At 49.6% G+C, this 15,648-nt stretch overlaps 4 protein-coding genes across 4 annotated transcripts; all 4 read left to right on the top strand.

Moving 5' to 3' along the window:
• Nucleotides 1–208: 208 nt before the first annotated feature.
• GIQ15_05196 (uncharacterized protein) lies at nt 209–1,192 on the top strand (the record flags this gene model as incomplete). Its single annotated transcript, XM_033552613.1, has 2 exons — nt 209–595; nt 647–1,192. The coding sequence occupies 2 exons, from the start codon at nt 209–211 to the stop codon at nt 1,190–1,192; spliced, it is 933 nt and encodes a 310-aa protein (XP_033406343.1).
• A 3,086-nt stretch (nt 1,193–4,278) lies between these two features.
• On the top strand, nt 4,279–7,750 carry GIQ15_05197 (uncharacterized protein; the record flags this gene model as incomplete). Its single annotated transcript, XM_033552614.1, has 7 exons — nt 4,279–4,647; nt 4,693–5,086; nt 5,343–5,468; nt 5,523–5,622; nt 5,673–7,217; nt 7,276–7,359; nt 7,417–7,750. 7 exons carry the CDS (start codon nt 4,279–4,281, stop codon nt 7,748–7,750), a joined length of 2,952 nt encoding a protein of 983 aa, XP_033406344.1.
• Nucleotides 7,751–9,607: 1,857 nt separating this feature from the next.
• GIQ15_05198 (general alpha-glucoside permease) lies at nt 9,608–11,701 on the top strand (the record flags this gene model as incomplete). Its single annotated transcript, XM_033552615.1, has 4 exons — nt 9,608–9,780; nt 9,836–9,875; nt 9,937–10,258; nt 10,317–11,701. The coding sequence occupies 4 exons, from the start codon at nt 9,608–9,610 to the stop codon at nt 11,699–11,701; spliced, it is 1,920 nt and encodes a 639-aa protein (XP_033406345.1).
• An 838-nt stretch (nt 11,702–12,539) lies between these two features.
• Nucleotides 12,540–15,107, top strand: GIQ15_05199 (Sodium/hydrogen exchanger; the record flags this gene model as incomplete). Its single annotated transcript, XM_033552616.1, has 6 exons — nt 12,540–12,582; nt 12,664–12,693; nt 12,814–12,963; nt 13,023–13,156; nt 13,254–13,782; nt 13,840–15,107. The coding sequence occupies 6 exons, from the start codon at nt 12,540–12,542 to the stop codon at nt 15,105–15,107; spliced, it is 2,154 nt and encodes a 717-aa protein (XP_033406346.1).
• Between the last annotated feature and the right edge of the window lie 541 nt (nt 15,108–15,648).

Here is a 15,648-nt window from a genome sequence, read left to right on the forward strand (position 1 = left end):
CGGCCGTCGAGGTGAAACCGCCTGTCTTAGTTGTTTGTTCTTCCCCAACCCCGCGATTTTCTCGCTCTCTCCATGGATCTATATTAAATAGGTCGATATAAAAAGCTATTGGTCACGTGGTTATGAGGGCCAAAAAAGGTTTCCCGAGGTTGGAAAAAAAGATGGAAAGACATCAACGACGCCGGTATCTGTGAGCAGCCAGGGAAACATGCTGGGAAAAAGGAAGAGGGAGGTTACTGTGGCCTCTAGAGGTAGGGTAGAGGTCGACGAGAGCGAGACTACGCGTGATACATCAGCACAGGATGCGCAAGAACGCCTTCGGAAATATTTTGAGTCCCGTTTCGAGCCACTAGATTTGCCCGGGCCGAACCCAGGGGCTGCCTCAGACGTGTCTGGCGGTACGGATGATACAGATGTCAGTGAGGAAGCTGACTGGGGTGGAATTGAGGACGATGAAGAGGAGGAGGACGAAGATGAAGATGAAGACGACGATGAAGATGGAGACAGCGAGCCAGCTCCAGAAGTTGTGGACTACAGCACGACACCAAAACATAAGATGGAGATAGTTGATAAGGCTGCCCTCAGGAAGTTCATGGTGAGCTACGCAGCTTCACATGGTCAATGCCACATAGCTAACGCTGAACAGAGTGCCAAACCTCCGTCCTTGTCAGACTCTACCAAGCCCTTGAGGAAGAAGACCAAAGGTGGAGCAGAAGCTGCCGACGCCGACCAGACGACAGACGCAGCGAACCTGAAGAACGACCTAGCTCTACAGCGTCTGCTAAAGGAATCCCATCTCCTCGACTCGGCATCTGACCTCAATCCCACGGGTGTCAATCGTCATAAGGCGATTGATCTTCGTGCGCAAACCGCTGGTGCAAAAACGTCAATCTACACCCAGAAGAGTATGCCGATGTCCCACCGGAAGGGGATTTCCGCGAAAGCTACACAGAAAGAAGAGACACGACGGCGTGAGGCGCAGGAAAATGGAATCATTCTAGAGCGCCCTTCGCTTGCAAAGTCTAAGCCAGCTGTCAAAAGGCGAGAGCGCGGAGTCGGTGGCCCATCGGTTGGCAAGTTCGTTGGCGGGACTTTGAAACTCAGTCGTCGGGATGTTATGGCGATTCAAGGCCCGAAGACGGGCAGACGGGGAGCTAAGGGAGCTGGAAGGGGAAGGGGGAAACGCCGCTAGATCGGGAGAGATAAGGGAGAATACTGGACAGGATCTGCCTCCCATTTGGCATCTTGCATTCTCCGTAATGCAAGGAGCACGGTGGCAGATGGACGGAATTTCCTGCCTAGCGGTCCTCCTGATCCCGTATTCTTCGGCAAAAGTACGGCGTGTGCACTCGGTAAATAAAGTATATTCTTCCTCCTCCAAGATATTTGCTGTCTATCAAAACCAAGCTTGTCAAAAAGGCAAGCGATTTACAAGACAGGGGCACTGTTTCACAGCGAGGCCCGTTGTGGAGGCCACGTTCCTAGGCGTCAGGTGAACTTTAACAACTTTCTTTCCACGCCTTCTCTCTGCCTTCTATCCCGCCCTATCCATATATCCTTTTTAGGGCTGGGTTTTTTTTGGAAGCTATGGCCCACACTAAATATCGCACTTGCGAGGGATGAAACCGTTCCTGAAGCAGGTCTTGACAGCAATCTAGGATGCCACGAAACATTGGCAACCCCATACACACTGCCCAATGCAGTGCATTGCAGTGCGGTGCAGTGCATTCCGGCGCACTGTGGAAAAGTGAGATCAGATCAAAAAGTGAAATCAGATCAGACAAGCAATTGAGGGCCCGCCAGAACCGGGTATAGAGATTATCCAATTCCTGATTAGGCGGACGACAGGAACGTCATCTCGACCGCTGTTTGTCTGGACATACGGAGTAAAGGTCAATTAGGCGGAGGCAAATAATGCATCAATCAAGATACTATTACCTTGACAGGATGGAGATGCTAGAGCTCATAGCTCTTCCAATTGCCCACTTCCCCTGCATCGGTCTATCTGTATCTGTCTGCCTACCTATCCAACTATTTCCAATCAATCGGTGGAGCCAACCAGGCTGTCAGCTCGTTAGTGGCCCAACATGTTCGCATGTCCGCGTGTCCGCATGTTCGCATGGCATCCGCATGGCATCCAACAAACCCCCTACCCGATTTAGCGAAAGAGAAGCTCACGCGCACCGAGAAGAAGGAAAAAGGAAGCAAAAGGTCAATGTCAGCCGCATCGACGTATGTATGTATCTTGTTAGCTAGAATGTCGTTATCACGCCTTACCCGTTTTCGAAATCTCCTCCGATGCAGGCGGCCACGTTCAGCTAGAGGACGAACGATCGCCAGTTCATCGAAGCCGATTGAACGGCCCGAGTCCGCCAAGATGGCACCGCGATCATATCGTGATGGATCAATGGGCGCATTAGGACCAGTTCGGATAACAGCAAAAAGTATATTGGCGACAGAGTCGGTGTGGGCAAGCCGGTCAATATGGATGGTGCATAACCGCTAGGTTAGCTTGGGGTGATCCTCGTGTTGGATGGGGAGATAGAGGGGGGAAGAGGTTCGTCCGCCATCTGCAGGTAGCTGGCAACGGGCGATCTGGGGAGGCAATCCGCCGAATCGGTCAGCTATATACGCCGGTTACTATCCAGAAACAGCAAAGAGCCAAAATCCAACAAGAGCTATGTTTGAGATGCTGCATCCTTCGCACCAACGAGTCGGTAGACGTCATGTTATACGGAGTACATGATTAGACTACCTGACTCGAAAGTAAATTTTACGATCCAGGTTCTCCGTACGGAAAAATGGGAGAATGGAAATCCATATTTGTTGGCTCCATCCAAGCTGATCATCAGCCTACACTCGCGTGCAATAGTTCAGCCAGAAATAAATTTCAGTCGCAATAGTCCATATCGAGATGTGGAGAAGTCATGGAATGCCCGAAGAAGGTGGCTAGCTGCCGGGGCACAAGAAGTACGATGACCGTTTGGGTCGATCCCGATAGCTGCATGTCAAGCTGGTCGAGCTGGTCAAGATGGTCAAGATGGCTGGAGTGGTTGGCTTCAGGGCAGGCTATTCGCCTCTGGGTTCCCTGCTCTAGCTTTCCCTGGCTAGCTTGCTCTAGCTCTAGTCGCTTTTTTCTGAAGCATCCTCGCCTGCTTCTGAGCATCTCCGAAGCGAATTTTCGGAGTTGGCTGCGTGTTTCAGAACCGCGTGTTCCAGACCTCTAGCTACCTGCTTACCATACGGACCAGCGACTGCGTGACATCACGGCGTAATGTATACGTGCAGGGAGCATGGTGATTAATCAGATGGACGAGATCTACTCCGGCTTTGCAGCGTACGGTCAACGGTCTATTACGGTCTAAACGGCCTAATGTGCGTGAATCCCGGTCGTGTGATGTGTAAATGTGATATCGAGTACATGTCCGGGTATGGTAATCTACGGTGTGCTACATTCAATGGACGATATAAAATCGAATCAAAACAGAATCAAAACCAAATCGAATCGACTCGGACCCCAGAAAAGGAGCAGATTTTTCGATCTTGTTCTTTCCTCCTATGGAACATTGGAACCAGCGCGATCTGCTCTCCACCTGTGGCGTTCCCGAGAACCAGAGCCAGAGTTCCTTTTTGGCGGCGTGATGCAAGGAAGACCCTGTCAGTCTGTGAGAGAGAGGGGACCCGTCAGTTAAACTAGTTACCCTCGCTACCATCACGCCATGGCTACATCGGAGGCTTCCGTCATGGCTAGCTTACCGTCGTTCTCGTCGATGAGAGCATAGCTTTATGTTCGAGGAAAGGATGTACGAGAATGGATGTACGAACGCCTCGTTCCCACCACCAGGTACGATATAAATAACCTTTCAACAAAAGGAAAAAGGGGGCCGTAGGGTGGTAACCGTTGCCCAATCGAGCTTTAAGCGCTGAACGAAGAGAATCGGAATAGGGATATGTCTCCACCGAGCTGACTGGCATTGAAGAATCGGAGCAAAAAAGAAAAGAAAAGAAAGAGAGTTACAGTAGAATGCCGGCGCCAACGCTGTCGTTCTTCACGGCGCCTGAAGATAAGAAGAAAAGAAAAAGAAGGCTGTTCTAAATATGGACCGACGTTTTCTTTGATGCATATTCTGCACATCGGCGGCGTTCAATGATGTCGTCCATCCGGCATCAGCAGCAGCAGCAGCAGCAGCAGTATCGGCGTCAGCAACGTCGGCATATCATATCTGATATCCTAAATATAGCGCTACCTTAAACCGTCCTCGAGCAGCGCTTCGCGACATGTATCTCGCTGCCCAGCCATCCCTGCCCTGCATTATATGTCATACGGCCTTGAAACGAGAGGAGAAGCGTGAGTGGAGGAGGATCGCATCCCGGTCGCCCCCTGCACATCAAGTCCGCAGGAGACCTGAAACACCCAGTCTTATTAGGTCCCACTGGCGTCAGTTTGATGCCCACCAGCGCACCGCCAGCCAGCAGGTCGCCATCGCATGCCATTGGCAGAGGACGGCGAAGGACATCCTGGATGCGCTTGTTCGAGGCCGCGAGCACCTTGCTTTTGACCTTGCCGTCGCTATCTGGCCGTATCTTCGTTACGACATTACAGCGACCCTCAGGGGGCAAGGCCGAGGACTCCGAGCCTGTGCAGCGGTAAAACACTGACAGTACGGGCGGTACGCACGGCTCGCAGGATAGGTACCTCGCTTTTTGCGGAGAACAGGGCGAGAACAGAAGTACCTCTCCCTCTCCTCCACCCTTCTTCGTCCGCTCTCTCCCTTCTTCTTCATCTACATCTTCTTCCCCCCTCCCGTTGCGATCGATCGCTTTCTTTCTTTCTTTCTGTCTCTCACTCTTTCATTCCGCTCACTCGTCGGATCACTCGCATCTCGCATCTCGCATCTCACATCTCTACCCTCTACATATACTCTCCCTCTCGCTCGTCCTCGACTCGACTGCTCTTGGGCTGGCCCATCTCGTCGTCTCATCTCTCGTCTCATCCTCGTAACGGTTCTCTCACAGAGCTCTTCCTATTGCAAGGCTGAAGGCTGGGCCTTCTCTGCATCTCTCTTACTGCTGAAACCGCCCCGGAGTACCCCCTTGAGAGTACGCTGCACCGCACCGTGTCAAAGCCTTTCTCTTCGCCCGTTGGCTCTCCATCTGTCTTCATCCGTTTCGCATCGTCGATCTGTCTATTGTACTGCTTAATTTCGCGACTTGATATTGCGTGCGACTGGTGTTTGATCAGGTTAGTCGATATCATCTGTTTAAGACGGTGACGACGCAAATAGCGGTCGCGGTGGTGGCCGTGGTGGTGGTTGGCGCTTAATGCTAATATTCGTCTACAGTCACCATGTATCCCCATGGCGCGCCCATGCCGCCTCCCCAGAAGCCAGAGACCTTCATGCTATCAAACGAGGCCCAGCAGAGTCTCCCACAAGACGTACAAGTTGCTCTACAGCAAGTCGATAACCGTATGTCTCGTCATTTTCTGTACGTTAACGGTCAGCGCTAACAGTTTTGAACAGTGAAATATTTCCTCATCTCTGCTCCGGTAGACTGGACGCCAGACCAGCTTATCAGACGATTCTTGCTTCCCACCGGCGACTATGTCTCGTGTGTTCTATGGTACGTAATGTTGCTCATTCCCGCCGGACCAGTGGTTAACAGTACCGTAGGAACAACCTCTTCCACATCTCCGGCACCGACATTGTTCGATGTCTCTCCTTTCGTTTCCAGGCATTCGGACGGCCGGTGAAGAACACGAAGAAATTCGAAGAAGGTATCTTCTCCGACCTGCGCAACCTCAAAGCTGGCACCGATGCCTCGCTCGAGGAGCCAAAGAGCCCATTCTTGGACTTCCTCTACAAGAACAACTGCATTCGCACACAGAAGAAACAAAAGGTCTTCTACTGGTACAGCGTGCCTCACGATCGCTTGTTTCTCGACGCTCTCGAGCGGGACTTGAAGCGAGAAAAGATGGGCCAGGAAGCCACCACCGTGGCCGTGAATGAGCCGGCTCTTTCGTTCGAGTTCGACTCGTCCCAGTCGCTCTACGAGCAGTTGACAAAGGCCCAGCAGGCAAACTCTTCATCCTTCTCCGCCGCTCATGTCTCATCCGCCTTCACATCATCTCACTCTGCCTCGCCCATGCCACGAGCTACCGATTCGATGCCACCACCGCAAATGGCGCCTCCCTCCATGCCAATCGTTCACGAAGAACAACAGACCAACCACTCGATGTACCAGCATTCTGTCAACGTCGGTAACGAGCACATGAACGGCCACATGGTCAAGGCTGAGGCAGACTATCAACACTTCCAATATGATCGCAACGGCGTCCCTGTTTCTAAAGTACACCAGCGCCACACCTCCATGCCAACCTACATGGAATACTCGCCAGCACCTTCGTTCGTCTCTTCTCACTACGACGACTACGCCAACCGCGGTATCTCGTTCGAGCCTCTAACTCCTCCACAACACACAATGCATCTCGGCTCGGAACCAGCATACATCGCCAACGAGGATACTGGCCTCTACACTGCCATCCCAGACATCGGATCCGCCTCCTCCTTCAACCCGATGATGCAACTACCTCCCTCCAACGTTGCCGCACCTCACTACTCTACTGCCTCGAGAAGCTTCCCTTCTTCCAGCGTGTATTCCGTCATCGAAGGCTCGCCAACCTACAAGCAGCGTAGACGCCGCTCATCCATCCCACCAAGCGTCACCAACGCCATCGCAACGGCCACCAACAACCTACACGCACACGCACATCCTCAGGAAATGCACCAGCCACAGATGCCTGTCCAACCACACGCAGTTCACAGACCGAGCGATCTCCGCCGCTCTATGTCTACCTCTGTTGCCCTGGAGGGCGATCTACCACACGAAGACTCTCCTCCTCGAGCCATGTACTCTCAGGGTAGCGTCCACCACTCCCGCACCAGCACTCCTCTACCTAGCCTAGAAGAAAACCCTGCACAAACCTCTGTTTCCATGTCAATGGGTGAGGCAACTGTCTCTTCGCTGTCAAATATGGAGGCTCTCGATGGCGTAGAGGCCATGCATATGATGAACGGCCACCAGGGCGAGAGGCCCGGGCCCATTCGTCGCGCCAGAAGTGCCACATTGATGGAGTTGGGACCATACCCACAGAAGTCGCATTCTTGCCCTATCCCATCTTGTGGACGTCTCTTCAAGCGTCTAGAGCATTTAAAGAGGTAAGCCTAGCCTTGGTACACTTTCATCCCATCTTCAACACGACTAACTTTTTCATAGACACGTAAGAACACATACACAGGAACGTCCATACACCTGCCCATATTGCAACAAGGCCTTTTCTCGATCCGACAACCTCGCACAGTATGCATTTGTCTCCACCCATCTTACGCTTTAATCATAAACTAACCTACTTTACAGACATCGCCGTGTACATGAAACCCAACAGTCTTCCGCTACCGGCTCCCAGCCTCCCAGCTTCAAGGAAGACGAGCACCTCGACAATGAGCGTGAACAATCCGTTGCCGCAAGCCATCACGAACAGCAGCAGGCCCAGCAACAGCAACAGCAGCAGCAGCAGCAGCAGCAAGTGCCCACCTCCAATGCAAACTACCTCCCTACCACGGTCGTCAATATGACCAATGTCACATCCATGCACTCCATGAGCACCCACGCCAACCTACCGTCCATGGTAGCACCCCAGATGATTCAACCCCAAATGATCCAGCCACAGATGCTACAACAGCAGATGTAAACCCTCTGTTTTCTCTTTATTCCATTTACATAAAGTTCATTAGATTACGAAAATACGCCCATCAGCCTCTGCTTTTCTTCATTGGGAGAACCACCTCTGCGTTTGTTTTGGTTTTGGCCCCGCGAAAATTTTCGTTGGGTACGCCGTGCTATACCATGGTTTATATATATATTGGGGTATGCAGGCTCTCTCTCCCCGGCGAGATTTTGAACCTCGCTATAGCGACAGACAGACAGGTGCTCTCTATGATATAACCCATCATGATTTTGTCCTATCTATCTTATGTTGCAACGTATATTTTTTTGGTTGGATTTGCCTTGTTTCCTGGTTTCCTGTTTCTTTTTTTTCTCCCGTTCTGTTTTAAATGTTACAGTCTTACATGCGCAGAACCCCTACTTGTTCCCGGACTGAACACCAGGGGCTCTTCCGCCTAGCCTTTTAATAATGTCTTTTTTTTTTCACTCATACTTTCATATCTCTCCGGTTCCTATTCATTTCCTACCCTGTCCTATGCATATGGTGTATAATCTCACCGGATTTCCACTCGAGTAAGGAGAACTTTGAATATTTGGCATTTCTGCAATTGCGTTTTAAAAAAGAAGAAACATACAAAAAAAACGGGGATGAGAGGACAAGGAAAGAAAAGAAAAACGTCTGTTTTTGGTTGTTTTCCCTATTGGAGGATGAGAGATGACTTGTTGGAGAATTATGGGACATGTTTGATTTTCAGCTTCTCGTCTTATCCTGCTTGTCCCTTCTTCTTTTTTAATATGTCTTTTTCTTTTTTTGTTTTTGTTCTTGTGCTTTTTAACTTAGACCTATCTATTTATCTTCTCATCTCTCTGGTTCATCACTCTCCTTTTCTTTTCCTATCTCTTCTTTGCTTCGTCTTTTCAGTGTTGATATTCACTATCCCAAGCCTTGGGCTCTGTTACCTTTCCTTTGTTCGTCTTGTCGGGTATATTGATTATATCGACTCCCTCGCCCTAGGCTGGTTTATCGCTTCATGACTGATGGTGGAAGATATAGATCTCTGTCTCTATAGGAATGAATTATTGAAACTACTATCTTGTATCTTCATCTCAGGCTGTATCGTAGCTCTCTCTAGCTTCAACGGGACAATTTACTCCCTGTCGAGCTATCCCTGTAGCTCCACTGACCAAATTAACGAGATACGCATCATCATTCTTCCTGTCGTCGGTTATACCGTCATCTCGCTAGCATTCCACGTAATTTCTGTGTCGTATTCGAAATCTAGACCAACTGCTACAATCTTGGACCTTCGACATGAACATGCCGTACCCTGCAGAGACATCCCATCGGCATACCCGATATCAAACCGCCAACCACCCCCGTTAACTGCTCTCACAACAGCAGCTATCGGGATGTTCAAGTTGTGCGTTGTACCTATTTTAGGCTTCGCAGATGACGCAGGGCGACTCCAAGCCTTCTAGCAGGCTGGGGAAGTTTAGATAACTAGGTTACGCCCATCTCACCATCCAAAGCGCACACGACACACGCCTCATGACCCTGACACGCAGCGTTCACGGCGAAGACTGGTAGATGAACGGATGGGGATGCACCAGACGGTCTATGGCTTGATATACGGCTGTTTTTTACGGGCGACCATCTATTCCTTGTCCTTACGCACCTCGCACGCCGGAGCTTGACCTGCCCTTGCTCTCGAACTGATCTTGAATATCTCGTTTGATCGCGCGTATTTCTACTTCCTCTCTCTTTCAAAGTACTGCTACATGTGTCCTTCCTTGAGGCTCAACCCAGCCAGCTAGTTTGATACCCCTTTTGCGGCGTTTGCCATCGATCAAGCTAGCCTCGTCTCATCTCACGTCGATTCCAATGTCGTACTCGCCTCACAGAGAAAATGATAGCACGTCTCCTCTCCTAGCTGAAGCCCCGAGGCAGTCTGGAGAGATATGGGACGATGCAGCCGCCGTGGCCAAGCAGGCGGAGAAGGAAGGGGGGTCGAAGAGTAGTTGGTATCTGTTTCTGTTGGCGCTCGGTATTGGAGGGTAAGCATTTCTTTATATCTCTACTATTCTGTAATAGAGGCTAATATTTATATAGGTTACAGATCGTGTGGTCGGTTGAATTGTCGAATGGATCCGTAAGTATCTATCGTCTAACGTTCTCCAATCTATGTTAGCTGTGCTAAACAAACATGGTAGCCATATTTACTCTCCCTTGGCATGAATAAGTCTCTGCTTGCGTTTGTATGGATTGCTGGGCCTTTGACTGGGACCCTGGTGCAGCCGTATGTAGGAATCCGAAGTGACAACTGTCGGCTTAGCTGGGGGAAGCGGAAGCCGTTTATGATCGGAGGCGGCATTGCTACAGTTATCTCCTTGCTGGCACTGGCCTGGGTACGGGAGATGGTTGGTGGAACACTATCGTTCTTTGGAGCAGACACTGCATCGTCTGGTGTGAAGGTAACAATAATCGTGGTGGCGACTATACTGATGTATTGTCTTGATTTTTCCATCAACACCGGTGCGTATCTACACTTCACCTTTAGGCTCTTGTCAATGCTAAAATGGAATACATATAGTACAAGCGGCAATTCGTGCCTTTATAGTCGATAATGCCCCTGCACACCAACAGGAAGCAGCAAACGCATGGGCAAGTCGACTCACTGGCATCGGAAACATAGTCGGCTATGTGTCCGGCTACATGGACCTGCCAAAAATTCTTCCATTTTTTGGAAATACCCAATTCAAAGTCCTATGCGTGATTGCATCCATTTGTCTGGGTGTCACACTCACGGCTAGTTGTCTGTATATTACAGAGCGAGACCCAAGACTAGAAGGCCCGGCCCCAGCCGAAAACCCAGGTGTCATGGCATTTTTCGTCCAGGTTTTCAAGTCTATCCGAAGGCTGCCTCCACGGGTCAGAAAGGTGTGCGAGGTCCAGCTTTGGGCATGGGTGGGCTGGTTCCCGTTCCTGTTCTATTCCACTACATACATCGGACAGCTCTACGTCAACCCCATTTTTGATAAGCATCCCAATCTCTCCAAAGAGGAGATAGACGCCGCCTGGGAGGCGGCAACTAGAATAGGCACATTCGCACTTTTGATATATGCCCTTATGTCGTTTGCAGGAAGCATTCTTCTGCCCTTAATAATCGTCCCGACTTATCGACCAACCGTTAGCCCGCAAGACATATCTCCTCCCTCGAATCGGCCGTACTTGAGCAGCCGCCCGTCGACATCTACGCTCTCATTCACTGCATCCGCGGGGGCTGCTATTGAATCAGCTGCCATCGAGCCAGCCGGCTATCCTGGTAGGCTGGCCGAGGAGGGAAGGCTGTCGCCCATACTTTCTAAACTCCGAATCCCTGGCCTCACCCTCCGCAGGTTATGGCTCATCTCCCATATCCTGTTCGCACTGTGCATGTTTAGTACGTTTTTCGTGTCTTCCCCCGCAGCTGGGACAGCGGTGATTGCCATAGTTGGTTTGTCCTGGGCGCTCACCCTCTGGGCCCCGTTCGCTCTCATCTCCGCAGAAGTTGCGCAGCGTGACGCAGAACACAGACGGCTAAGACACTCGCTTCAACCTCGGACGGCCTCAGATCCTACTCCCATTGGCCCTCATCCACCCCCTTCCCATTTCAACGCTGAAAACCATGAAGGCGAAGCCGATGATGAGGCCTCTAGTGCTAGCGCACTAGACCATGCGGGAGATAAAGATGAAACAGTTGACCAAGCCGGGGTCATCCTGGGAATCCATAATGTTGCGATTTCGTTCCCGCAGATCGTATCGAGTCTGATCAGCAGCGCTATCTTCAAAGCCCTGCAAAAACCGCGGGGAGAGCCCTGGGACGATAGCGTTGGGTGGGTTCTTCGGTTTGGTGGATGTGCTGCTCTTGGAGCTGCATGGTTCACTAGCACAATGGGCGACGGAGTCGCCGAGGATGCTGAGAACGACGCTGTCTAGAGTATTTTTGTATTTTAATGTGACAATATCAAAGGAGGCTTCGTATTTTATATCTTCCTGCACCTAGCAAGGTCGATTGTTTCAATTTTATGCCTATGTAAATAGACGAAGGGATGTTGGGCAAGGAGTACTCCGTAGACTACTACACAGGCATCTTACCCTATCTTAGGACACTGGCTCGAAGTTGCCTCCTGATTTAGACTAGGACTGGTCTACATAGTGGGTGAGAATGCTGTGATATAGCCACTATATTCTTCCGCTTGACGAGTATGATCATGTTCCTATGTAGCTGTAGTAAGTGAGAGGAAGTTGATACTTTGAAAGAGGCTGAAGACAAAGATGAACTGGCTAACAAGGACAAGAGCAAAGAATGTCTATCTTATCCTCTAGAGCACTCCATCTTGCTGCCCATGTCCATAGTGACCGGGTACTCCCTATACACAGCCAGCAAAGTACCCGTGGTCATAGTTTGTGCCTTGCCCACTCTCACAGCTAAACACTCTTGTAATAGGAACCGTGTCTTTATATCATTCTTGAAGATAAAGGTGAAGTTGTTGAAGTTGAAGTTGTTAATGAAGATGAAGTTGAGATAGAAGAGGAACACGTGACTTGGGGTCAACTTGTTCGTTATGGAGCTGCCTCGGGGACGATTGGAGAAACATGTAAACACTCGATATCAAGAGCTTCTCCGCGCCCAGTAGCATCGTCTGCTATCTCGACAGCTACCGGTAGAGCTAGGCCCGGGGACTATGAGCGCGACCTGCCTTTCTGATCGACTTACCCAGTCGCGTCCGTACCCTCCGATCTGAAGTCTGGCCTGTCGCCATCACCAACCACCATGGCAACCAATTTTATAGGCGGCGTTATTTCAAAGGTTTTAAGTGAGCAGACTACCATTTGTGCTTCTTGCTATCTGGAACTTTGGAGAGAACCTTTGGCTGACTGTGTATTTCACTCCATAGGGCGAAGAGAAGATCAAGAGGATCCCGATGGTATGCAACTGAGCTAAAGAGCCACACTCCAGTCCAACCTAATAAGAAGCACTCTTGAACTTTTGCACTCTATAAAGTTGCGCCGAATTGGTCGAGCTATTCTGACATGTGTTATCGCAGACCCCCCCGAAGCTGGGGAACGGGAGTTCTGGACCTCCTGGGCTCTGTTCATCCTTATAATACTATTGATTACGGCCCTGTTCACTAGCTACTTGCTTAAACAGAAGCGCATTCAGGCAGTGCATGAAACGGTTTTATCTATATTTGGAGGTACGTTGTGGACTACCAACTTTTCGAAAACATTGGCGCTAACATTCTTCGATTTATAGGAATGGTTGTTGGGCTTATTATTAGATTTACGCCAGGAACGCTGATTCAGAAATCCGTCAGCTTCGATTACCAGTTCTTCTTCAACCTTCTCCTTCCACCTATTATATTGGCATCAGGATATGAGTTGCATCAGGTAAGTTTTTAGGAAGCCGGATCTCGCCCCTTCGAGGGCGTACCGTACGGGCTATAGAGGTGAGGAGTTACTGATTGGCTACTGTCTGGAAATGCAGGGCAACTTCTTCCGGAATATCGGGAGTATTCTTACCTTTGCGTTTGCGGGAACGTTCATCTCCGCTTTAGTCTTAGGACTCATCTTATACCTCTGGACACGGATTCCCCTCGAGGGACTAGATATTTCCTTCGTTGAAGCATTTTCCGTTGGGGCGACGCTTTCCGCTACCGATCCTGTCACCATTCTTGCAATATTCAACGTTTACAAGGTCGAGCCTAAACTATACACGGTCATCTTTGGAGAATCTATCTTAAACGATGCTATTGCTATTGTTTTGTTTGAGACGGCTCAGAGATACAAACCAGGCAGCGCAGCAGGATCTCTGACAGTGCTCAGTCTCTTCGAGGCTATCGGCATCTTCTTAATTGTGTTCTTTGGCAGCCTCTTTATTGGCGTGGTTGTTGGAATAGGCACTGCACTGGGCCTCAAATATACACACGTTCGCCGCGACCCTAAAATCGAGAGTTGTCTTATTCTCTTGATAGCTTACGCTTGCTATTTCTTCTCAACTGGAATTCACATGTCGGGTTCGTATCCCCGTCTTATTCTAAACTAGGTCGAATATGCTGACAGTCCCAATTAAGGTATTGTGTCATTGTTGTTCTGTGGAATGACGTTGAAACATTATGCCTATTACAATATGTCTCGCAGAACACAACTCACGACCAAGTACATCTTCCAGATTATGGCGCAGCTCTCAGAGAATTTCATATTCATCTATCTGGGCCTAGACTTGTTTACCGACGAAAACTTACAATTCAAACCTCTCTTTATTATGGTGTCGGTTGTGGGAATCTGCGTGGCTAGGTATCTATCTGTATTCCCACTATCCAAGGCCATCAACTGGGTCATTCGATATCGAGCTGCAAACAGAGGTAGGGACGTGGCAGATGAACTACCATACCCTTACCAAGCCATGCTTTTCTGGGCAGGGTTGCGAGGAGCGGTCGGTGTTGCTCTAGCTGCCGGGCTCGAGGGAACCAATGCTCCCGCTTTACGTGCAACCGTTCTAGTCGTTGTTGTCTTGACGGTCATTATATTCGGAGGCACAACTGCCCGAATGTTAGAAATCTTGGACATTCGCACCGGGGTCGTTGAAGAAATAGATTCAGACGATGAATTTGATATTGAAGTAACGAATGGTGGCACGTACTACAAACGATCTGGAACTGGAATGGGTCACACCCCACGCAGAAGTGACTTCCAGCTAGGCTCTGTTGATAGGGAAAACGATATCAACAGGACTAGTCATGGCTTCTCGAGCGGTAGCAATGGCCGACTCACCCCCCAGGCAGCTGAAGGCCCTGGCACTCTTGCGAGAAAGAAATCCTCGTATTCCAATCGGGATCGTACTCGATCGCGAGACGGAGCTTCGACACGAGAATTGCTCGGTCGAAGTGGAAGTGGTAGTGGCAGCAGTGTTGACCTGGATATTAGCCATGACAGGAGCCGTGCAGGACGAAGCAAAAGAGGCACGGGCGATGCGGGCATGAATATTGAAGACTTTGACCTAGAAGTTGATGCTGCGTTCTCTGACGACGATCTCCCTCCTGCTGCGTCTCAGGCACAACGTGCGAGTCGGGCAAACTCCCAACCCAGATCGCATGCTACGACCTCCGGCGACGGGACATATGCCAACACTACGCAAGGGGAATCATCCTCTTCATCCAGACCCATCACAGGTGCCACTGATGCATTCCGTGATTTATTAACTGGTAATCGTGACCATGCTACATGGTTCAAACACTTGGATGATGAATACATAAAACCAAAACTATTGCTCGACCAGGGCCCAGGATCTGGATCTGGATCCGGATCCGGGTCAGGACACAAGGGATCTGATGCTGTATGATTGTATATGGCAATTTTGTTACGACTTTGTTTTTTTTTTATACCTTCTCTATCTTTCTATCGTCCTTTTAGGTCTTGTACTTTAATTTTCATCCTACTGACCCTCTTTATTCTGATATTGATAGAGTTACATTATGTCCCTGCTACAGGGTTGCAAGGGCTAAGGATTTAGGATTAGGATTGTCCCTATGAGTGGGTTAATGGGACGGTACATATATTTCGTTGTCTTCTTACCCTTTTGGTAGCAACCTTATAGACAGTTTATAAACACTTTCTTATCCATTACAAACTCCCATCAACATTCCAGGCTAGTTTATAGGGATATAGCCTCTCTCCAATCAAAGGAATATTTCCTAATGTATTAATATATCAACTCATCCTGGAAACTCCACTGCATGTATCAGACAGGCCACAGGATAAATAAACCCAACTAAAACTACCTAGCTTAACAGCTAAAATGGGGCATAAGTAAGACAAAACGAATATACCTTAAAAGCACATGGGGGGTTCAAAAAGATGTAATCGGGGAGGGGAAAAAATAC

Source organism: Arthroderma uncinatum, assembly GCF_011692745.1.
Source record: "Arthroderma uncinatum strain CBS 119779 chromosome Unknown scaffold3, whole genome shotgun sequence".
NCBI lineage: Eukaryota > Fungi > Ascomycota > Eurotiomycetes > Onygenales > Arthrodermataceae > Arthroderma > Arthroderma uncinatum.